Below are 25,758 nucleotides of genomic sequence, written 5' to 3' on the forward strand. Positions count from 1 at the left end.
GCAAATTTCCTTTCAAGGTTATTTCCTAACTAGCATGGCATGGGGATTACATAAAAATATAAAACTAGTAGAAATACATACCTTGTTGTTGCTTGGATTCCTTCAAGACTTTGTGAGCCTAGCACCCCAAATGTTGTGCCTCAAATGCTTCACACAACACCACAAAACTTGGAATAACTTGAGAGAATACTTCTAGCACTCAAAATCGGTTATGCCCTCTCTAGTAACACTCGGTCCAGATTTTGCTAGCCATAGGGTTCCTTTTATAGTGTTGTCACAATTAGGGTTTACACATGAATGCCCTTAATTGTCATGACTCTTGATTTCTCATGACCCATGGGTTTGTAACTCCCATGGACTATCCATGGAGCTCCATATAGTTATAACCAAACCCATAAACCATGGATCATTAATCCACCATAAAAGAATTGATGATTGTCATAATCAACCCTATATATTTAATTAGTCTCACTTTGATCACCAAATTAATACTAGATTAATACTTGATCAATACTAATTAAATAATACTATTATTAATATATTAGAACTTATAATATATTAATAATCATAAGTGCCTTATTCTCTCATCTAGTCTATCCAAGTATTGCAATGCCATGCAACCCAAATGGACCGTGCCGGGTCGGGTCAGGTACATACCAAATAAAGTTATGGACTTAGACACTATATCCAACATATGTCGCATATGTTATGGATACCAGGGATAAGGGTAAGCCGTAAGTGGATGATGTACCGGTCGAGCAAGAGTACCCGGATGTATTCCCGAAGGATTTTCCTGGGATACCTTTGGAGAGACAGGTTAAGTTCAGGATTGACCTAGTCCTTGGTGCGGCTCCGATAACCAAGGCACCATACCAGTTGGCTCCTCCCAAGATACAGGAGTTGTCTACGCAGCTGCAGGAGCTGCTAGACAAGGGATTTATCAGGCCGATGTTGGATTAGTGTCTAAGCCCATAACTATAATTGGTATATACTTGACTCGACCCGACATTGTCCATTTGGGTTGAATGGCATCGGGACATTTGGATAGACCTTTTGTGAGAAGAGGATATTTGTGACATATTAATATATTATAAGTTCTAATATATTAATATGAAATCATATTATTTAATTAGTATTGATCAAGAATTAATTTGGAATTAATTTAGTGATCAAAAGACACTAATTAAATATATGGGGATTGATTGTGTAAATCATTCATTCTTATATATTTGGGCTTATGATACATGATTCCTTATGTTAGGTTTAACCCATGTGGTGACCCATGGATACTCCATGGAGGTTAAAACCCATGGAGAATAAGGAATGGGTAAAGTCATTGGTTACATGGTGTAACCCTAATGTGGACACTATATAAAGACCCCATTGGTTGGTGAAATCGGCACTAGTGCATACACAAGAGGGCAAGCCGATTTCTAGAGTGAAGTATCTATTCTCATAGTTATTCCAAGTTGTTTTGATGTTGTGTGAACCATTTGAGGTGTCACACTTGGGGGACTAGGCTCTTGAGCTCCATGGAATCAAGCTATAACAAAGAGGTATGTAATTCTACTAGATTTTATATTACATGTACTTTATATTATGCTAGTTAGAACAATACCTTGGAAAATTGATATTTGCATGTAAAATAGAGAAAACATAGATCCAAGGTGTTTAGGGTTGCATGTACACCATAGGAGTGTTAGAATGATCATAACCCAACAGTGGTATCAGAGCCTAGGCTTGTTTTCAAGTTATACATACTGAAATAGCTTAAAAATCGAAAATTCTGGCTTCCTAGGCACTGGACTCGCCGAGTCCATGAAGAAATTCATCCTACTCGTCAAGAAGGTTCATACACTCGACGAGTAGAAGCCCCTGACAACATATTTTCGACTTTTAAGGCTGGAATTGGTCTAGAATCATTACCTTTGTTGGACTTATAAAACCTGTTTTTGAGGTGGTAATGATTATGGTAAACCAATTTCCAAGTCATTATCAAAGTTTCAAGTTTTATATATGTATATATGATTCTTGAAAATTGTTGATATGGATTGTTCATGCTTGTGAGTTTTGGTAGATCATAGGAATTAATTGTTTGTTAGCGTAATTCTTGATCCTAATGAAATTGTATGGACTCCATAACTTGTCCTCAAGTTATGGATTACCTAAAGTTTTTTGTGTCACCTTGTTTTATGAGTTAATTTAGATTAATGAAAAAATTATGTGTCAGTTGTTTTCAATCCAAATTAATCTAAAAGCAGTTCATAAAATGTGTTTTTGTAACGTGTCCTCAAGTTATATGAAAAGTCACAGTTATGAATCTTAAAACTCATAAAAGTGCCATAGGTTACAAAATGAAGAGTGCTTTTCTCATAAATAGTTTTATGGACTTCATAACTTGTCCTCAAGTTATGCATGTTCAAGAGTCTCTTCATTAAAGTTTTTTAAAACTTTAATTAAACTCATACGTTATGAAAATCCAAGAGTTTTGAAAAGTTTCAATACTTGCCCTCAAGTTTTGGAATTTGTAAAGTTTTGCTTATGAATGCTTTAATTCCAAATCAAACCCTAGAATTTTAAAAGTTTAAAATTCAACCCTTATACTATTATTATAATTTTAATTATATAGATATGTATAAGATAAAGTCAATCTTACCGTTAGTAGGCCTCATTCACGAAGCCGGTCTATAAGGGGGGTATAATGTTACTGCCTATAAAATGGCAGTTTAATGGGTGTCCACTCTCACCCACCGCTTCCTTGACTGGTGGAGGGTCGTTAGCCGAACGGGTAGGATAAGGACTATAATTCTCCCTTCATTAAAAGTATAATGATAAATACTAAGTAACTAAACACTTATAAATTCCAAATCTTAGTTACTTAGGAAAATGTGAAAAGGTGCTAACCCATGAAATTGCACTTTGCACCTTTGTTAAGTCGTTAGTCGAGCGTGTGTGGTTAACCGGCACACTAACATGGGACTGACAATGTGTGGCAAAGGGTAACTTAATGTTTATCATAGATTGGTGGAGCGCGTGTGGTTAACCGACACATCAATTAGGTGATAAAATTAAGGGTACCAAGTAAATTTGCATGGTTATTCACACCTTGTTTGTGATCCTCGGCATCCCAGTCACAAACTTGAGAGGGCACAATCGAGATTTAAACATGCCATTGAAAGTTCAATGAATCTCAAAAGATCTAGGAGTTTCAATCCAATTAAAACTTAATAATTTATTTTGTTTTTCATGGTGGAAATTGGTAAATCGTCATTTACCTACCTTCAAATATTTTATAACTTGGATTACGACATCCCTCTTCCAGTTATAAATAGTTTGTTGGGTCCTAGCCTTAATATTTCATATTGGGTATTATATTAAGGACTTAAATCAAATAAACTTGAATTTCTCCCTCATAAATGTCTATTTCAGACAACTATGGTCTTCCCAAATCTTTAGGAACAAGCCTTCCTAATGAATATGATATCCCACATGGCAATCAAGGTGAAAGATTAATCCCTTTGTTGTGCATTAATAGGACTGGAAATCATGATTCACTTCCTCCACCTCCTCCAATAATTCTCCCTATCCCACAAGTTTCAAGACTTGAAAAGTTCTAAGTCACTCAATCCCTATTGGCAAGCAAAGATTATATGTGCTTACATCTTGGAGGTTAAGTCACATATTGGCAAGCCGAGAGAGTCGGGTGTCGAAGTCTCGAGGTAGCTGGTTGTTGACTTGGTTCTTCAGTCACTCCCTGATGACAGATCACGACATGACCCTTAGTGATCTTACCTATTTGCTTGATGCTGCTAAATCAGCAATGATTTGGAGCATTGGTAAAGCAAATTAGACTGGAAGATCTACTTCCCAAACCTATTTGGACATTGACAATAGTGACAATGGAAGTCCAAAAAATCTTTCTCTTCCCAATGGAAAGGGATTGGCCATGGTCAAGTCATTTGACTAATGGTAAAGAGAAAGGCTAAGTCTGAGACAATCAAGTGTACCATTTCCAAAGAGTCCATATGTTTCTTTTGCCAAAAGAAGGGGCATTGGTTGCGAAGCTGCCAAATTTACCTGAAAGTTCATAAGGATGGTAAAAGTAAAAAAGGTTTGACTTTGCTTCAGGTGAAAGTCCATTATCCAACTGTATGAAGTCTCTTTTGGAGATTCTTAATACATGATGTAATGTAATTACATTTTGATGTTTTGGAAGAATCAAAGGAAGCTTAAAGAAAGAGTGTGTTGATTCTGATCGCGAAGATGGATTTCGATCGCACGGTTCGATGATCAGAATTTTGAGCTGTTGCTTAAGAGTTATGATATGTTGCTTAGGAATAGATAACAACATGTTTTTCATATGTATTTGCATTGTAAGGATAAGATTTTTCCGCAAAGTTTAAAAATGAAAGAAAATTTTGATTTATTTATTTTAAGTATCCTTACAATGACATTTGTGAAAAATTGATGTTTATATGTTTCCATTGATAAGCGATATTGGAAAATGGATTTGAGTCATTCATTTGTGGTAGTGTCATAATTTACCAAATAAGGAAAGATTCTCATCACCCAAGTTTCAGTTGGATAGAAACTTGGAATCATGCAAGTTGTATTCTGTGATGAATGAGAATTTTCATCTTTGGGAAATTAAGACTAAGTCCTTGCTCACATGTATATGTGAGTAAAGTGAATGACTAAAGGATTGGGTACACTTGGTTGTGCGTTGGTCAAGTCGACCACAAGGAATGATAAGATTATTCATCATGATTTACTAAAGTTTAGTAAATATGGTTATACTTACAAGTTTAAGTGTAATTCTGAAACATTGGAAAAGTTTCAATGTATGGCAGAACGAATGAGAAGAATCAAATTAGGCAGAAAGATAAAAGTTTCTCCAATCTGAAAAGGTGGGAGAGTGCTTAAGTATCTTGGTGATTATGAAACCATATCATAATTGATCCTCTAAGGACACCTTAGTGCATTTTTTTGGCTAAGGAGAGGAATCGTGAATTATTGAAATGGTTAAATCAAAAGATAAATCATACTTCGTTCCAAAATCAAATCTTAGAGTCATACTCTAAGATTGTAACTTGAGTGACATAATCTTTAGAAAGTTTATAACACTTGTTAAATGTAGAGTAAGATGTTTCCTATTCTTGTACATTTGAAGTTGGTTAGTTATGATGTTTTGGATATAACAAAGACCAACTAAGACCAATTGTATGAAGTGTTTAACTTGATAAGAATCTGCACTAACTCTTGAATATTTGTTTTGTCAAGGAATGGTTCTTGACAAGAGAATCTTATATGTCAAGAGGTCAGTAGTAGTCTTAAAAGATCTTGAGAAAGTTTTAAGAACTAATCAAGAGTATTGTTAATCACTAGCCCACGACTTGAGGTTTGTAACCTATCGTGTTGACATATTCTTTTTTTTTATGCCTATTTCAGTTAAAGTTGACTATGCTTGTGAGTTCTATGAGTTCTCAATTGTTTGCATAACAACGTGGAAGCAATGGTAGGCCCTTGAGCTGCCAAGTGGCAAGAAATTAAGATTGAACAAGTTCAGTCCATATGAGTTTGGGTTTGTCACTAACCCTGTCTTGTGATTATGTTTTTTGACAAATTCACATGGATAGGAATACATTCACCATAAAAAAATCTAAGTGTCATAAGGTTTCTCTCCGATTCATGAAAATGATGGTGAGGAAACACTTTCACTAAGTAGATTTTAAGTAGATAGCAATTGTGATATTTGCATTCTCATGTCGTTAATGGAGCGTGTGTGGTTAACCGGCACACTAACTAGTGAGAATGGCAATAGGTCTACACAAACATGTGAGCTATCTAAGGAAAGGTGTATGATTTTGATAAAGTCTTATCAAAGCAATCTTGTATCAAAAATCTGAACTTTGGCAAGAAAGTCAATAAAGTATTGATTTCTAGAAGTCCAGTTGATTTCTGAGTACATGTCAAAGCTAGTGGGAGCATAAGTGTTGTGCTAGTAAGATAATAATCATTGTGCTAGTGGGAGCATGATTATTATGGTTAGTGTTGCAAGTTAGCAATGTTAATTATAGAAAACAAAAGGTTCAATGCGCTTTGAAAAGTTGTTTTGCTATAATTAAGGGAGAGGATTTATACTTCATTCCAATTCTAAAAGCTTAGAATGAGATTTTAATCAAATTTAGTCAAGGATATATATATGAATGTTATGTTGGAATGGTTCAACATAAGGAAATTCTACATATGTTGCAGTCTCAAATTTTCGATTATGATTACGGCATCCCTCTTCATAGTTCGAATTTTGAGAACATGGTAAATAAAAAAATTTATAGCATGAATCGGGTCCCATATGCTTCGGGTATAGGATCGATTACATGTGTTATAATATTTATCCATTCTAAATTTTCCAAATGCCTAGGGCGTTAAGAGGGAAAAAGGAATATAACTAGATTTGACTAAAATGATTAAGCAATTGTCGAGGACAATCTAAGGTTTGCCAAAGATTGGTTGCTCATGGACAATCGGAAGTATAGAGATAGGACCATATTGACATATTCTGAAAGGAGGAAACTCTTGTTCAGAAGTGATAGTCAAAATGGGAATATGGAATTGTCTCCATAGGTGGAAGTTATTCTTTGAATCTGTGTAATATTAGAGAACTTAATGCAAGAAGAGTGTTCAAAGGAATGTACTTTGAATGTGAGTCTTCGTTTCCATGGAATTGCTCTCCATTGGAATACTTTGTAATGTCTGTTGCTAAGTCTTTGTGACTTGTGTGCATATTCATTACAAGAGGATCATTACATATAAGTATAGAATCTAACAAGATTACGGTAAATGGAAAGAATTTGGTATTCTTACATTTATTGTAAAGGATTTGGGATTGTGAAACGAGCATCATTGAAATATTGTCAATTGATCTGTTTCACAAAGTAAGGATCATAAGACAAACATAGTGTGCATACTTGGAGTACGACATAGCTATTGTTTAGACAAACATAGTGTGCATGCTTGGAGCATGGCATGATTATTGTTTTTGTTCAAGTATTAAGTTGATAAATCGAAACATTATACAATGAATAATGAGTAATCAATATGGTGCTTAGATAAAAGGTGCTTTATTTACACTCAAAGTGTTGGGGCCATATAGGATTAGTATTATTCTTGTGTTTCACTTTGCATGTTTTGACTTCCCGAATAACTAAGTTATTCAAACCATCCACAGTCGATAATACGTTGGAAGTAGGTATTAAGGCGAGACTGTCATGAAGTTGACTTGTAGATGTCTAAGGTGTTGGACATAGCAAAAGTTTCTACAACATTCATGAGTGCTCATAAGTTCTAAGTATTAGATTCAACCCACGCTCATTTGAATCACTTCATGGATTTTATCACGAGTGAATAATGAGACGATAATATCTTATATTCTTCAAACCTAGAGATATGAGTTGTTGACTATGAGTTGGTTATACATTGATTGCACGAAAATGCATTGGTAACTCGATGTTATAAAACGTGCCTTTGTGTATGATTCAACAAGTAGTCAATAGAAGCATATGAGTAAAAGTTTATCCATTCCTTTTACCCTTAAAGGGATAAAAGGGATATTTGTGGGCCCCTCGATGATTTAGTGATGACACCCTAAGTGCTTGGCCAAGCCTGGACTGATTTGATTTGTTCAATTAGTCGGTCGTCATAAATCAAAAATCGGGAAACAACAAATGGACAGATAGAATGATTATAATCCATGTCTCAGTCCATATGATATCTAGAATGGAGGCGTCAGTGATTTGTTCGGAGTTCGACAACAACTTTTAAGAGCTACGATTGCTGGCCAGGTTGGAATCATACTTGCAATAATAGTTATTAGACTTATCCAAGTGGGAGACTGTTGGATTAGTGTCTAAGCCCATAACTATAATTGGTATATACTTGACCCGAACCGACATGGTCCATTTGGGTTGCATGGCATCGGGATATTTGGATAGACCTTTTGTGAGAAGAGGATATTTGTGACATATTAATATATTATAAGTTCTAATATATTAATATGAAATCATATTATTTAATTAGTATTGATCAATAATTAATTTGGAATTAATTTAGCGATCAAAAGAGACTAATTAAATATATGGGGATTGATTGTGTAAATCATTCATTCTTATATATGTGGGCTTATGATCCATGATTCCTTATGTTGGGTTTAACCCATGTGGTGACCCATGGATACTGCATGGAGGTTAAAACCCATGGAGCATAAGGAATGGGTAAAGTCATGGGTTACATGGTGTAACCCTAATGTGCACACTATATACAGACCCCATTGGTTGGTGAAATCGGCACTAGTTCATACACAAGAGGGCAAGCCGATTTCTAGAGTGAAGTATCTCTTCTCATGGTTATTCCAAGTTGTTTTGATGTTGTGTGAGCCATTTGTGGTGTCACACTTGGGGCACTAGGCTCTTGAGCTCCATGGAATCAAGCTACAACAAAGAGGAATGTAATTCTACTAGATTTTATATTACATGTACTTTATATTATGCTAGTTAGAACAATACATTGGAAAATTGATATTTGCATGTAAAATAGAGAAAACATAGATCCAAGGTGTTTAGGGATCCATGTACACCATAGGAGTGTTAGAATGCTCATAACCCAACAGCCGAGTAGTTCGCCATGGGGAGCCCCGACCCTATTTGTGAAGGAGAAGGTCATGTCACACCGGATGTGCATAGACTATCGGGAGCTGAATAAGGTAACGGTGAAGAAGCGTTATCCCCTCCCGAGGATTAATGATTTGTTTGACCAACTACAGGGTGCATCTTGGTTCTCCAAGATTGATACCAGATGCGAGTCAGGGACGAGGATGTGCAAAAGACAGCTTTTAGGACTCGCTATGGTCACTATGAGTTTGTGGTGATGCCGTTTGGGCTCACCAATGCTCCAGCCGCGTTTATGGACCTCATGAACCGCGTGTGCAAACCGATGCTGGATCGGTCTGTGATAGTTTTCATTGATTACATATTGGTTTATTCCAAGACTCAAGGGAAGCATGAGGAGCACCTGAGGGAGGTGCTGGAGACTCTGAGGAGGGAGAGACTTTTCGCAAAGTTCTCCAAGTGTGAGTTCTGGTTGCACGAGGTGCAGTTTCTGAGGCACCTTGTCAAACGGAAGGGGATTCTGGTCGATCCGGCCAAGATAGAGGTCGTGATGCAGTGGGAGGTTCAAGGTATCCAACTGAGATTCAGAGTTTTCTTGGTCTAGCGGGTTATTACCAGAGATTCATCCAGGATTTCTCCAAGATCGATGTCCCTTTGACCCGACTGACCAAGAAATCGGTGACATTCCGTTGGGGGCCTGAGGAGCAGGCAGCTCTCGAGACTCTCAGACAGCGGTTATGTGAGGCACCGATCTTGACATTGCCGGAGGGCGTCGATGACTTCATGGTTTACTGTGACGCTTCGATCACGGGCATGGGTGTGGTATTGATGCAACGGGGTCACGTGATAGCTTATGCTATGAGGCAGCTGAAGCCTCACGAGGCTAACTATCCGACGCATGATTTAGAGCTGGGGGCTGTGGTTTTCGCCCTCAAGATTTGGCAGCACTACCTCTATGGGGTTCGTTGTACCATTTACACGGACCACAAGAGTTTTAGGTACCTCATGGATCAGCCGAATCTGAACATGAGGCAGCGTCGGTGGTTAGATGTGGTGAAGGATTACGACTGTGAGATCCTTTACCACCCGGGCAAGGACAACGTGGTGGCTGATGCCTTGAGCCGCAATGAAGTGGCAGCTCCAATTCGAGATATATGCTTGAGGATGATAGTGATTACTCCATTGCTGGAACGGATTAGAGAGGCGCATGTTGAGGGTGAAGTGGCAGCACCGCAAGGGTTCGGAGTGGACTTGGGAGCCCGAGGAGGAGATGAGGGAGCACTACCCGGAGTTGTTTCCAGACACAGCAGACTTCGAGGACGAAGTCTAAGCCAAGTGGGGGAGAATTGTAATGCCTGAATCCTTGTCACAACTCCAAATTTCAGACCTAGCATGGTCTAAACCCTAACCAAGTGCTAGTGTAAACCACATTGCAATCCTTGTTGCATGGTATCCTCTATAGCCTTAGGGCTTGTTTATAGAGCTAACAAAGAAGTATAGAAAGAAAACTAAATTAAATTAGGAAGGTATAATCCAACTTTGGGCAAATGATTAATGTTTAAAACATAAATAACACATCACAGATGCGTTCACGACCAAGAAGTTCTAGAAAGAAAGTGTTTACGGCCCAAAAGTATCTAGATCTTAGGGTTCACGGCCAAAAATAACTCACAGAAGTAGTTCACGGTCCAAAAGTCACTCCAACATGGAGTTCACGGTCCAAGGGATTCAACAATAGGGAGTTCACGGTTTGGGACTTGGAACCAAACGGTGTTCATGGTTACTTTATGACCGTGAACCCCTCTTATTGGGCTGTAATCCCCATTTCAAGTCCATTTGTAGACAGTAAACTAAATCCCAATACCACTTCAGCCCATATATATATATATATATATATATATATATATATATATATATATATATATATATATATATATATATATATATATATATATATATATATATGTGTGTGTGTGTGTGTGTGTGTATTTTCACCCTGAATCAATTCATTTCCTCATTTCTCAACCGTGAACCACTCCAAAATCCTCTCAATCTTCATCCGTGAACAGCCCCATTTCCTCTCAATCTGCAAAGGTTTACGCCCAAAATCTTCAAATCTTCAACCAATTCACCAAGAACATTCATAACATCTTCAAATATTCATAAACTCCTCAAGAACACCAAGATCCAACCGTGAACCCCATAACCTCCAACCGTAACCCCTTTTCTTTTTCAACCGTGAACCCCTTTCAACATTTCAATTAATTCCAAATAAATATTGTATGTATCCCTTAACTAATTAAATCACTATTTAATTATTATTTAAATTAATATCTTATTAATTTAAATACGACGTCGGGGATAATTATTTTTAGGATAAGACTACTATGATGTATTATAAAACCGAGGCTTTACCGTTAGCACTTCGCAACTCAACCGAGCGTACATATTCAAGGTGAGTTCATACCCCCATACTTCTCCAACCTTTTTCAATGTTTTAGGGGGGGGGGGGGAATACAAGTTAAACACAAGTAATCTTGTGTTTAAAAATATAATTTTCTTATTATATATTCTTACCGTTAATATGCATTTGAACGCGAAACGTATTAAATACAGAAAACATTGTGACTACTAGACTTACAAACAACTTACGAAACATGTTAAGACACAATTATTTTAGAAGCACAGATTATAACACGGAAAACAAACTTATAAACTATTTTAATTATAGTTTATGGAACGAACAAACGAATTACTTTTACAAAGTTACACGTTATTTACAAAAAGGTTTTCATTGTCTTATTCGTGAATCCGTTGAGGGAACAAATTTGTGAGACACGTCTTCGAGTACTTACCTAAGTACCAAGGGAATTCTAACCTTATGAACCAGAGTCTCCTGGAGGGAGAGCGTGAGTTTGTGTATAGATCAATACGGGACTGACAATCCCGCACCCTGACTATTAGCTACAGTCGTTCTGGGTGACAAACGTCATTAACATTAACAACGTCCGAAGAACGTCGTAGGGTTTAACGTCCATCAGTATGGTTATAATAACCCACTTGGATATAACATGGCCTCGTTCACGTAATAATATTATACTTAACAAACAGTCATCAGGGTTCGTAACTATGTGATTACTTAGTATATACATCAGGGTGATATGAAATTAACATCCGACATGCAGTGAGATGTGTGACTTCTGCCTCATTTCCTGTTCCTTGTTTGGTTGTGGGATTAGGGTAGAATCACCCAATCGACTGTCTGTTCGATCTAGATTTCTATAACTCGTATGTACTAAGTGATCACAAGAGGGTATTAACATCACTTCCACTTTACAGAACAAACACATTTTCGACTAGTTTTATTTAATAATAAAGGTACACTTTAACAACTTACGTATGGGAAAATACTTGTACTTTTCAGTTTTGAAACATTTAAGACAACAATTCACTTTTATGGAAAATATAGGATTTTCCAGGACAAACATCAGTATTTTACAAGCATACGGTTTACCATTCAACTAACGAATAATCATTGTTAATTCTATAATTCCCTAGTTTATACATCCAGGTTATATATGAAGAATATCCGATAGGCAGTGGAATGTGTGGTTTCCGCCTCATTTCCATTTCCTTGTTTGGTTGTGGGATTAGGGCAGATCCACACATTCAACTGTCCGTTCGATATTAGTTTATATATAACTAGTATAAATTAAGTGGTTATAGAAGGAATTGGTATCATCATAATTCTTACTAAGAAAATATAGGATTTTCTGAAGGAACACATTCATCACATATTAAAGGGCCATTACAGTTAACTCTGTAAGTACTTAGTGAATACGCTAGAGTGATATACAATGAGGATCCGACATGCAGTGGAATGTGTGGTTTCCACCTCATTTCCGGTTACTTGTTTGGTTGTGGGCTTGGGGCAGAATCACACAATCAATTGTCTGTTCGATCTGAATTGTATATAACTTGTATATACTAAGTATTCGTGGAAGGAACTAGTACGAGTCATTTTACTTATCATTCATCACATCAGAAAATGTAGGATTTTCTGGAGAAATACATCATGTTTTACAAAGAACAAAGAACCTGTTTTTCTAAAACCAACGCTTATGAACTCACCAACTTTAATGTTGACACTCTTTAAAAACTACTTGTATTCTCAGGACACTAGTAGACAGGTACAAGCCCCATGTTTCTAGAAGACGGAGCATAGTAGCTTCAAGTCTTTACTTTACTATTTACTTTTGGAATAAATCATATATGATTTGAATACAATGTAACATTTTAATATCAATACAATGGTTGTTGTTGCTTTGATTACTATTATTCAACTGTTTTGATACTGTACATGATGTCCTCCGCCCCCGAATGTTTCCGCCGTTCCGGTTTGGGGGTGTGACATTTCTGGTACACATCTAATCATAATTTATTGATTTTTGAAGAGCTACTCGACGATTTGGGAGCCCCATACTCGTCGAGCAAAAATGAGATTGGACACAGGATCTTAAGCCACCTACTCGACGAGTTGAGAGCCTCGACTCGACGAGTAGGTCTGCTATAATGAAACCCTAATTTCGGGGTTTTGCACCCTATTTAAGCATCTTAATCCCCACTTTCTGGCCTCATTTCCAGCCTCCAAGTCCCAAACCCTAATCCACGAAACCCTAGAGCTTTGAGTGAGTTGTGAGCCATTTTTTAGTGAACTTTGTGTGATTTTAAGCTTGTAAAAGAAGAAGAAGCTAGAGGGTTCCAGGAGAAGATTGTAGATCCAGAAAAAAAAAAAACATCTCATTCTCTTCATTTTCTGGTATGAAAGTTCCAAACTTGCTTAGTAGCTTGATAGATCTCCTTATCTTCACTTTGTGGGGTTTTTGGTCCAAGAAGTTTAGTCCTTAGGTTATGGACGTCCTATGCAAGGGTCCCTTAAGATCTGGAATCATTGAGGGTTGTTATGGCATAAAGGTGCAAACTTTATGCCATTGGAACCCCCATGCAAGTTTTAGGGTGTTACTTTGGCCTTTTAAAGCTCCTAACTTCCCTTCCATGCATGGCCTGATCCTGTACAAGGTGGAACTCGATGAGTCTGTGAAGGGACTCGACGAGTTAGTTCGTGTTTTCACGACTACGTATAGCAAGGGAACTCGGCGACTCAAGGGATTGACTCGACGAGTTGAGTCAACTCAAATTGTTGACTTTGACTTTGACTGAGCGTTGACTTTGACTGGGACATTGGCTTGACCAAGGTTGACTCGTGAAGGGGTCTTGACATAAGAAATGGTATCTAAGGGGTTGTTTTGTATAGGGAGTGAGTAGATCCGGTCGCAGGAGCCGAGACGTTCAGCTACTTCACTTGACATTTGAGGTGGGTCTTCCTCCAGTAGGAACGGGTCTAAGGCACCAAGGTCGGCCCGATTATGTATGTTAGTATGTTCCAGATTAGGATCTGATGTCGGGCAGGGCCTGATGTAGGTTTATATGTTTTTCCGGATTTTGATCTGATGACGAGACGGTACCCAAAGGATGTTAGTATGCTTGATGTCTTTGTGATTCTTACATGTGTATCTATTTGTGTGTTTCTGGACCAAGGTCTGATGCCGGGGCGGCTCCCGAGGAACGTTTGTATTGTTTCCGGATTTCGGTCCGATGCTGGCGGGGCCCGAGGAAAATGTTTATAGTTAAGTGATTATGATTATGTTATATGTGTTAATAGTTTATGCTCATATGTATGCCGAGCTGTGCTCGATGCCGGACAGGGCCCGATGCCGAATGCGGTCTGATGTCGGGCGGGGTACGATGTCGGACAAGCCGATGTCGGGTAGTACCCGATGTAGTAGGGCGAGGCCCAATGTATGATATATGTGTTATGTGTATGGTATGTGGTATTTTGGGGAGACTCACTAAGCTTCGTGCTTATAGTTTTCTTTTTTGGTTTCAGGTACTTCCGCTAGTAAGGGGAAGAGCTCCAGATGACTGCATGACACACACCACAGTTTTTAGCCTGGGAGGATTCACCCTGATGTTTTGACAAATGATTTTGATACATTGATAGATATTATGATATTTTTGAGATACAAGATCTATGACTTTTATATGATGGATGATATTTATGGTTTTATTAATGATTTAAAATGAAATTTTTGGGCTATATTTTTGGGATGTTTCTATATATATATATATATATATATATATATATATATATATATATATATATATATATATATATATATATATATATATATATATATATATAGAATAATCATAAATTCTTTACATATAAATATGTTAATTCTATATTGATTATATCATTTATGATTATTCAAATATGTATATTTATTGTTCATTATTCATATGTGATTATCGAGAAATCCTATATGAATAACATTAGTACAAAAATGACATACGCTCACATTTTTTTTGAAACAGCTCTGCCATACTTTGGATTATTTCAGTGGTTAAAGGTTACTAATAAAGTTCTAGCCTAGTTTTAGATACACATTTTATTCATTCATGTGACCATTGCATAATGTTTTGAAAGCTTTGGCTGCACTTTAAGAAAAAGATGTGTTATTTTCTTGCCACTGTAAAAAAAATGTGGCCAAATCTGACCAACTACAATGATATTTGTTTTTTTTTTGTTTTTTTAAAATGTGTCATTTACTTGCCACGGTAAAAACAATGTGTCACATCTAACTCATCTGACCTATCCTCTACAATCTCAGTTGTATTGTTCTTTTTATTTTCTTCACAAATAAATTCAACTGGTGTGTCACCATTCATATAGAAATCATCCATGTCCATCTCTTCATCATCTATAATGTTCTCTTCATCTACTTAATAAACACTATCATCATTATCTTCACTTCCATCACTACCATGACTACTATAATTATTATCTCTTTCTTCTTGGCCATTGTCTTCTCGTTGTTCCATATAACATCTTTGTGGTCATCGTTCTCTCTTTCTTCTTGGTCCATGAAACCGTGGTAGTCCATGAAATTATCTGGAACCATATCCTCATTCTACAAAACATGTTATATTATCATAAAATCATCTTTGCTCCATGAATTCCAACAAGTTTTTTAGATCTAACGCAACTTGTTTATCAAGAAAATCTCTATGATCCATTGCATCTTCCTGGTTCATGGTACCTTGGTGGTCCATGGTATCTGTGCGATCCATTGCAACTAGGTGTCAATGTCATCTTCATGGTGTTCTTGGTATAATGTATCTTAATTGTTCCTCAATAAAATTTGTGTTATCCATTACGACTTGGTGGTCCATGGTATATTCATAATCCATGGTAGCTTGATGTTGTTGACCTTTACACATGTCACTAACCTCATCATCTCTTATCAACATGCCAACATCATTGACCTCAACAACACCATCAAAGTTAGGACCAATTACATGGTGTTCTTTACCCCTGCCCATATCACTGATGACCTCATCATTTCTTATCCTTATGCGAATCACATGGTCCATGTTCAACTTCGTACTACAATATGAAACAAATTTGTCTTGTTATCAAACCCATTTCCTCTTATATTTTGGAGACAATATTATACTCTTGGCATTCACATTAGCTAAATCAACCTCTCATTTTTCAACAACCACTACAAGGATCGAGCCCTATGCAGACGGCAATTAAGAATTATATACTGATGACGTGTCGTCGGTAAAGCTTATACCGACGACATGTCGTCTGTAAAAAGTCATTGGCATAGCTCCGTCGGTAAAATTCGAAAATGTCGTCGGGACAAGAGTCGTCGGTATAGAATAACCAATCGAGACGACATGTCGTCGGCAAAGGATCATCGTGATTGATTTTAGAGGATATAAGAAAAAGTTTTATTTAGACCCTATACCGACGACTTGTCGTCTAGACAAGGGTGACCTTATACCGACAACTTGTCGTCGTGAAAAGTATGAGCAATACCGACGCCCTGTCGTCGGAAAAAATAGGTGCACCTAACTTCCATTCTAATATTACCGACGACATTTCGTCTGGAATGGGAAAACCGTTTTTACAGTTATAAAGTTGTACCGACGACATATCGTCGGTATAGCCTTATTTTTTTTTTAATATTTTTTACAGGTTTTGTTATATATACCAAATATGTTTTTTTAAAACAAATCCAAAAAGGATATTTGCAGAATAATATAATTATAACATAACATACCATTAAAATCCAAAAACACTTAATAAACATAACATACCATTCGAATTCTACAACATAACAAAATACAAAAAAAAACAAGTTTTTAACAAACATTGTTGTCATTATCATTCTAGTTCTCCTCTGCATCGTCCTCATCACCACCATCATCAACATCATCATCATCATCCTCCTCGAGTTCATTGGATGTTTTGGGGTTATTTTGTGAAAACATATTGGGATTAAACTGGAATTGTGGCATTGGTTGTGGTTGGAAGTTTGGAATGACGGACACGAAAGTGTTATTAAACATTTGGTTCATTTGTAGCATTTTTTGTTGCATGCTCTGAATTTTTTGGGATAATACAACAACTTGGGGATTATTTGAAGATTGGGATGTGGAAGCTTTGGGACGTTTGGTATGTTCGTTTGGAAATAAATTATTGTTGATGCTTGGTTTCCTTCCAATTCCGCGAATATGTCCACGTCTCTCACCGAGGGCACGAGCGAGACATTGTTCTTCATTTAATTTTTCGTTCTCCCCGAGCTCTGATTGCATCAACATCTTCTCTCGTTGAATGTTTTCCTAAAATAAAGAAAACAATAAAAACACATTAACTAAAAAATATAACTAAATTTATACACTAAAATAATAATAATATACCTTAAACTAACTATAATAATAATAATAACATATTTATCAAACAACTTATTAACTTTGTTTATTACATACCCAAACTACTTCTGCTTGCGGTGTACACCAACCCCGACTTTTCTTTAAATCGCATCTGTCTCCAACCGTCGATATGTTGCGGGTCTTCTCCTTTTTCTCTCTATAATAAGCCAAAAACAATTAATATCTTTATATAAGTGTTAATAAAATTTTTATAAAATACAAATAAATTTAATTACCTCCTCACATCGTCTGTCTGCATATATTCTACTACCATGAGAACTCCCAAATTGAAGTTTGGACCTGCTTTCTTTACCTTCTTTGCACTGCTTCCTATAACCCTAATCCAAAAAAAGAAGATCAATCATCTTATCCCAAGCTTCGTCGTCCATATCATCCAGTGGACATTGTCTTGCACCTTCCACATCCTTATATCCAACAACCCTATCAAAATAATTTTTCACTTCATGTTTGTGCTCTTTATAAGCTCTTTGGCAGTCGCTCTGTACAGTCGCTCGAACGGCTTCCCACAGATCTGTACACCGATACATATCAAGATTAAAAAATGTCAGCAATAAAAAAATAAATTTAATTAGTAAAAAAATATTTAAAAAGTACAAAATTTTTCACGTATAAAAAGTATTTTGTAATTACTTCAATCTCAGGATACATAGCTTCATAGTAATGGAAAGGAACACGTCTCCAAGTCCTATAATGGAGTGGTACATGATCTGCCACAAAGTTTGAGATAAACCTTGTCAAGATTTTGCCATTTGTATTTATGAATCTATAGGTCCCCCGATGCTATCAATTTCCACATATGGTCAATGTTTGAAAACGATGTCTCGACGACATGTCGTCGGTATAGATCGACTTTTGCCGACGACATATGTCGTCTGGATAGGTGTCGTCTGCATAGGGCTCGATCCTTGTAGTGAACTAAAACAAGGGAGGTCTCTCTTTTAGGCAACTGAACTTTATTAACAAGGATGGTTAATTTATGTCCTCTCTCTCACTAATCTCTTCAATAATAACCTTTATCTTGTTGTCCTTCACAAACTGAGCAATTTTGTATACATCCTCGTCGTTACACAAAACATGAAGTCCAAAATGGCAGTCACTATTAGGTATGAGGAAGTGCTAGTAGATTGTATAGCATAGCCCAAACCTTTCATCATTATATCAAGTTGGTGAACCAAAAACTCATCAAATATCCACCATATCAATGTACGAAATAGTGCCATCATTGTACTTCATGTTTAAAAATCTAGTCAACTCACCACCGTGATAAAGTTTAATGGTAAACAAAGAAGACATTCCATCTTCAAAACATGGAGAAAGAAGGTCACATTTTTACTAATTTTTTCATAATTGGAAAAAGATGATCAAGTTATAGCAGAAGGCTTTGGGGTCCACTCTATGTTTTTATGGCGAAATTACTACATTTTAAAGCTCGTGAACAAGGAACATGACAAACTGAAGAAGCTTGATTAGGGTTTTAATGAGGAAAAGCTCTTTCAATGATGGTAAGGAGGGGGCAACTGATAATTAAGATTATGCAATCGGGAAAGAAGTTGGATTTAACATGTGTTTTGCATGACTGTTAAGTGGAGGGACCAATTTTGCATAAAATTTACAATTTTCGACAGAGCATGCGACAAAATAGATTGGATTCGAATTGTACTTTTTTATAAACCATATGGACCAATTTTCGAATTTAACGAAGAGTGTACATATAAATGCAAACAGCTTTCAACAGTTGCATCCCATGAATATCCCACAATCATTTACAATTAACTTTTACAAGTTGAAGTCCTACCGAAAATTCACTAATAAGCTGTATAATATTGCACAACAATTGATTAAAAAAAAAAACCCCCTAAGGTATCTGTTAATTCACGATGATCCAAACGACGCATTCGTATTCTGCACCCGCAAGTCATGGTAGAACCGGCTAATGAACTGCTCAGCCGCATCATTCACCTGGTTGTCCTCGTCCACACTACTTAACGGAAACGGAGAGTCGGTTACCCTCAGCTGCCTAACCATCGGTGTACTCCCAAACCCTGGAAGCGCCGGTGATGAATTGTCGCTGTGAATCATCTCCATGGCTTTAAGCACAGCGTTAACAGCCATCATATCAAGATGATCCTTCGATGGTTTGCTGTTGGAGTGATGTTTCTTGTGGAATGAAAATAGAGAGAAAGGGTGGTTACTAGTGGGCGCAGGGCTGTTGCTGCAGCTGAACTCATATTCACCAGGCGGAGGTGAAAGGAAAGAGAGGTGGTGGGAGCGGTGGTTGGTGGTGAAAGATGCCCGGTTGTTATGGTGGTGGAACATAAGGTTCTGTAAGGCTTTTCCGGCGATCTTGCCACGCTTTATCATCATGTTGAGATCCAGCAACAACTTTCTCTTGGATATGCCTTTTCGCAGCATGAAGTAAACCACACAAACCAGATTCCAAACTTTCTTGGGCAAAACCGGTAGATTTTGTTCCATTTTTGTAAGTAGGAAAATTATCGGCTGTTGTTGTTTAAGATATGACGAAGATGCAGAAAATTGTTGATGAAATGAAGGAAGGTAGTGAGGCTATTTAAAGGGAAGGAAACGTGAGTTGTCCTTTGATGTTAAGTTAACCTGACTTGCTGGTGCTTTCGTTATTTTAATAAATTATTTAGTTTTCTACTTTACTTTACTGTAGACACCGCTTTTGTTTCATGTCCACTGTTCAATCAGAGATTATTTGCGGCATATTTTGGATTGGATAAGATCATGGTCATGTGATTGCTTATTGTTTAACTTGATAAATAGAAAATAAATGGTTTCTTCAACAATGTATATGAATAACCACCGTCTTCAAAAATAATTATCTCAATTTGAATCTCACTACTAGAAAACATGGCGTTTTCCTACGGAAAATAGCTACGGAAAATTTCCATACCTAATTAGTTACGGAATCGCTACGGAATAACTACAGAATGAGATGCCCTAGTTTAGTAACGGAATAGCTACGGATGCGGGTCCGTAGTTATTCCGTAGCTAATTAGCTACGGAATAGCTACGGATTTCCGTAGCTAATTAGCTACGGAATGACTACGGAATACCTACGGATACTAATTATCTACGGATTAGCTACGGAGTATGCTTTCCGTTAGAATTCTGTAGCTAATCCGTAGCTAAGTAGCTACAGATTAGCTACGAATTTTTCTTATTTTCAATTTTTCGGGCACCAAACGTCGGTTTTTTCGCTTCGTTTTTTTCACACCTCTACTATATATGATTATCTTTATTTTCACCAACTTGTAGCTATTAATATCGTTCATAAAGTCGTGTGCCCCTTCGGGATCAAGTACTCGTTTCACAGTTTAACATTGTAATACATATACTTTTCACCAAATTGTGATGAATTATGTTGGTATATGTATATTTATATACATGAATGAGTTGTGGTATATATGTATGTGTATATGTGTATGTATACGTGTTTGTGAGATGTATGTGTACGTATTCATAAGCATTATGTGTATGCACACGACTTTATAAATGATATTAATAGCTATGAATTGGTGGAAATATAGATAATCATATATAATAGAGGTGTGAAAAAAACGGAGCGAAAAAAACGACGTTTAGTGCCCGAAAAATCGAAAATAAGAAAAATGTATAGCTAATCCGTAGCTAATTAGCTACGGATTATCTACGGAATTCTAACGAAAAGCATATTCTGTAGCTAATCCGTAGGTAATTAGCTACGTATTAACTCAAACGTTGAATCTTGAATCTTGAAACTCTCTTCGTAAGTATTAGAGTAGCTTACCTACTCATTTACTAATGGTCTCCCTAATTTGGCCAAACTGGGTTTGAGGTGGACGAGTCTCTTTAATTTGGTGTCTATCAGCTCCCTTGGCAATCTAATTTTAGGCCCGTTCAACCCATTGTTCTCCCCGCTTGAGGTAGCCAAGACGAAAACCATATCTCATTTACTTGCAATCTTGCATAGGTTGTATTTTTTTTTTTTTTTTTTTCATTTTCTTAGGTTAATTAGCTGTAGAGTCGAAGGTGTTGATAACTCGTCTTGGGATTTATGTATGTAATTTGTTAATTTTACTCGGGCTTCTCGGTAGTTTTAATTTTAGTCTTGCCGTTAAAAAAAAAGTCATTTACTAATTTATATGGATTAAACGACATCTGGAGGAAAGTATATATATCTCGCATTTTAGGTTTGTACATTAATAATACAATCGTTATACAACAAACCATTTATTAAAACATTGAGTTTCGATAAATGTTTTAACTGTTTAATTGTAATGAACATGACTTTTACACATGTAAGAAGCATATATAACATAGAGATAGAAAAAGCCATTTCCAAAATAAATAAAAATAAAAACAAAGCTGTCACTGTTACCAAAAGCAGTACCGCATTTGGTGGGTTAACCTTGTTGGCGTGGAGGGGGAAAAGGCGATTACTTAGCGATAGAGGTTTGGTTTGCACTACCCCTCAGCCACGTTGCACCTGCCACCTCATTATTAAACGCCGTTATCCCAAGAAACCTCCGACCATATATAATTATATACCACCAATTACAGTCGAGTGTGTTAATTTTCTATACTGGATTATTGATTATTTTGATTTATTTTGTTTGTCAATAGATGGATATATAACAAGTATCTCGTCATATATAGTTGATGCTTTAACGGTTGTAAACGAACATTATTCATTCGTACATTATGATATGTTTGTTGTTTCAAGGGTGACTCGGTGTAACTTCTTCCATAAAATTTCCTTAGAGAAACTTATTCTTTCCACTTTCTAACTTTAAAGTTTGTGTTCCAAAGCTACCCACGCAGTAAGGCAAGGAATTCCTCTTGTTTCACTTTATCTTTTTGTATTTTTTTTCTGGCCCATCGAAATGTTTACTTTCTTTAAACACTTATATTTCACCACATTTCCTTTCTTCTCTCTTTTTCTGAAACATGGTAAATTTGGAATAGCCCAGGACCAAAATGCATAAAGCAAAACAATCGAAATCTCCATGCAATGAAGGAGAGTGCGGACACTAGCCTTGGCAAACCACAGCACGTTATTTTGGTACATGCATGATTAATATATACCTAATTAAGGACAAAGTCGTGTGTAGGTTGCGACCAATATTGGCTTGGTTGCTTTTTGCAAGATTTGGCGTTTCTTCCAGACTTATTGTACTGGTTTTTACTTTTTTTTTTCAAAAGCCGTCGTCCTTATTTGCTTTCCGTGCACAAAGTGATGTGCCGTATGTTGATTGTTGATTGAGGTTACATGAACATCTACATGCTTTTGGAGATGTTTGTATGCATCTAGTCTAATAAATTATTGAATATAGATCCAAGATATATGTTGAGTTCAAGACTATATATATATATATATATATATATATATATATATATATATATATATATAGAGAGAGAGAGAGAGAGAGAGAGAGAGAGAGAGAGAGAGACTATTTTTCCATAAGAAATCTTTGAGAGAGAGAATACTCCAATATATATAGTCATTAGGTTACAACCCGTGGAAACCACGGGAAAGAAAGAAAAATAATATTTATAATTAAAAATGATAATGAAAACCAAAATCTATAAAATTTTATTGAACTAATAAGATACAAGTTTTGATATGACTTTTATATTGATTATTTAAAATCTCTCGTATATATAATATATATTAATTTGAATCTCCAATATAGGTTCTGTATGTGTAAACATTTAATAAAATTATGATTTATATAAGGAATATAAATTTGAATAGAGTGTAAAAAAACACAATCATTGATATTCGAAAAATTAAATATAACATAAATGTAATAAAAATAAATAAATACAACATAATAAATTACAAATTAATGGTTCAGAAAATGAAGCATTTTTCTAAAATATAACCCAATGACCCTAAGCAATTAGCACATAATTTTATAAAGTTGAACTAATATTCTTCTATTTTCACCAAGTGCAAGAATAAAAAATCAAAAAGATATGCAATTTCAATGTGAACATGGGATGAATATTATGGAGCAGTAAAACCAATTTCTTGGTTCAGACAACCCTATTTTGATCATGATTTCTTATTCTTTTTAAATAGCATAATACCTGAAGACAGAAACAAACTTTTAAGTATAGAAACTAAGAAAGATTGTTCCGTTTATCGATCAAATGAATGTGCATAACCAATTTACCCTTCCAACAGAAAATGTGATTTTCTCCCCAGCATTATCATATTTCATAGCACATAAAAATTTATATTATAAGAAATGAAAGCAAATGACCATTTTATCCATCCAACGAAAGAATGTGATTTTCTTGAAATGGTAATCAAAGCGCCAAATATTCATATTAAATTGAATGACATAAAATGACCATTTTTACCTTTTTAATAAAAAATGTGTTTTTCTTGCAAAATCAGTAAAAAAAATGCAATTTGATGATTAATTTTTTTCATTTACATGAGGTTTCTATAGGAAATATGAAGAATAAATATGGATTGTTACCCTTACAAGTAAAAAGATCTAGAACCAGATGTTATAATCAAATAATTTCCCATACAAAAAGTAATGAAACACTGGGCAGGGAAAGTATAATTGTTGCATATGATATTTGTCACAACTAGCAAATTTGCTAGGAAATTCTATACTTTTATAAACAATATCAATGACAACAAATTGTAACCATAACTTGATATGCATATGATGTTATTCAATAGCAACAAACTTTCATCAAAAATCCAATTATAAAGCCCAAACTTCATGCAAAACATTTCAGAAAGTCAATTGGGAGTTGAAAACCTTAAAAATCCCGGTTCAAGTTTATAATGGACTAGGATTATCTTATTGGGCCTAATGGACCAATAAGCATTCAATTTGACTATTTTGGGCTTAGAACCCTTAAATGGGCTCTAATTGGACCCACTTTCATGAAAATTAACATTATGGGGCATAATGGTCCTAAAATGGATTAGTTTACCTTCAATGGGCCTTGTTGGGCCATAACAAATCCAGTTAGCCCTAATAGGCCATAAATCCATTCTTCTATACAAAATTGAGCCGTGAACTACCCTAAAGGCCCATTGGGCCGAAAGCTTCTGTATGGACCTCATAGTTTCGAACCAAGGCTAGAAGTGGGCCAAATTAATCTAATTCTCCTCTCTTTAGCCCATTCTCGGCCAATGAAAAAAAAAGAGAAAATAAAGTAGAGAGAAATTAGGAGAATTAATGAGGGCTAGCCACCTCATTTTTATTTGATGGACAACCAAGCACTTTACACTCCAAACATCCAAGCCATCTCATGTTTCCATGCAAACTCATCTCTTCTCTCTCTTTTTCTTTAACTCTCAGCCAAAGGTAAACACCCACACACATCTTCAAAATTTTCTCTTACAACTCTCTCAAATCTTGCAAGAACATCTTCTTATTTACTTCAAGAATCTCGAAAATTAGTAGTGCTTCAAGAAGATCTTTCACTTGTATCACCATCCTTGGTAAGTTGTTATCATACATAAGTTTTGATTTCTATCTTTAAGCTAAGAACACTCTTTCATGTGGCTTCATTTCGTGATCATGCCTTCTAGGACCATCAAAACTTCAATACTTCTTCTAAGAAAGCATTCAAGCCAAAAACCACATCATCTTCTTCCATTTCTCTCCAAAACCGAAACAACAAACCTCAAGGTGAGTTCAAACTTGTTTTTACATAAGTGTTTAAACATTACATATTCAAACATCAAAAGTAGATATAGTAAAAGACAAAAGACGCAGCACGATACTAGGCTATCTTCTCAAAAGCTTCGGGAGTGTACCTGTCTACTGGATTCCTAAGAATACAAGTTATTTTGCAAGAGAGGATCAGCATTTAAGCTGGTGAGTTCATAAGTATTTTTGTTATAAAAAGTATACTCTTAAGTTCTATGGGAAAGTTCGCATGTTCCTCCAGAAAATCATATATTTTCTGATGTGATGAATAATAAGTAAAAATGACTCTTACAATTCCTTCTATGAGTACATAACGAATACATGTTATATACAATCCGAATCAAACAGACACTCGATTGTGTGAATCTGCCCTAAGCCCACAACCAGAAAAGGAACAGGAAGTAAGACGGAAGTCACACATTACATTGTTTTTTAGATTCTCATCGTATATAACCCTGACGTATTCACTAGGTGCTTACGGAGTTAATTGTAATAGTTCTATGACATTTGATAGAAATATTCTTTTAAGAAAGTCA

At 36.0% G+C, this 25,758-nt stretch overlaps 1 protein-coding gene across 1 annotated transcript; it reads right to left on the minus strand.

The window, feature by feature from the left end:
- Window positions 1–19,171: 19,171 nt before the first annotated feature.
- On the minus strand, window positions 19,172–20,079 carry LOC145108057 (uncharacterized). The gene has a single exon (XM_079045049.1). It carries the CDS (start codon window positions 20,001–20,003, stop codon window positions 19,401–19,403), a length of 603 nt encoding a protein of 200 aa, XP_078901175.1. The 5' UTR covers window positions 20,004–20,079; the 3' UTR covers window positions 19,172–19,400.
- Between the last annotated feature and the right edge of the window lie 5,679 nt (window positions 20,080–25,758).

This window comes from Lactuca virosa, chromosome 4, assembly GCF_052849685.1.
Source record: "Lactuca virosa cultivar CGN04683 chromosome 4, Lactuca_virosa_CGN04683_v6, whole genome shotgun sequence".
NCBI classification, from domain to species: domain Eukaryota; kingdom Viridiplantae; phylum Streptophyta; class Magnoliopsida; order Asterales; family Asteraceae; genus Lactuca; species Lactuca virosa.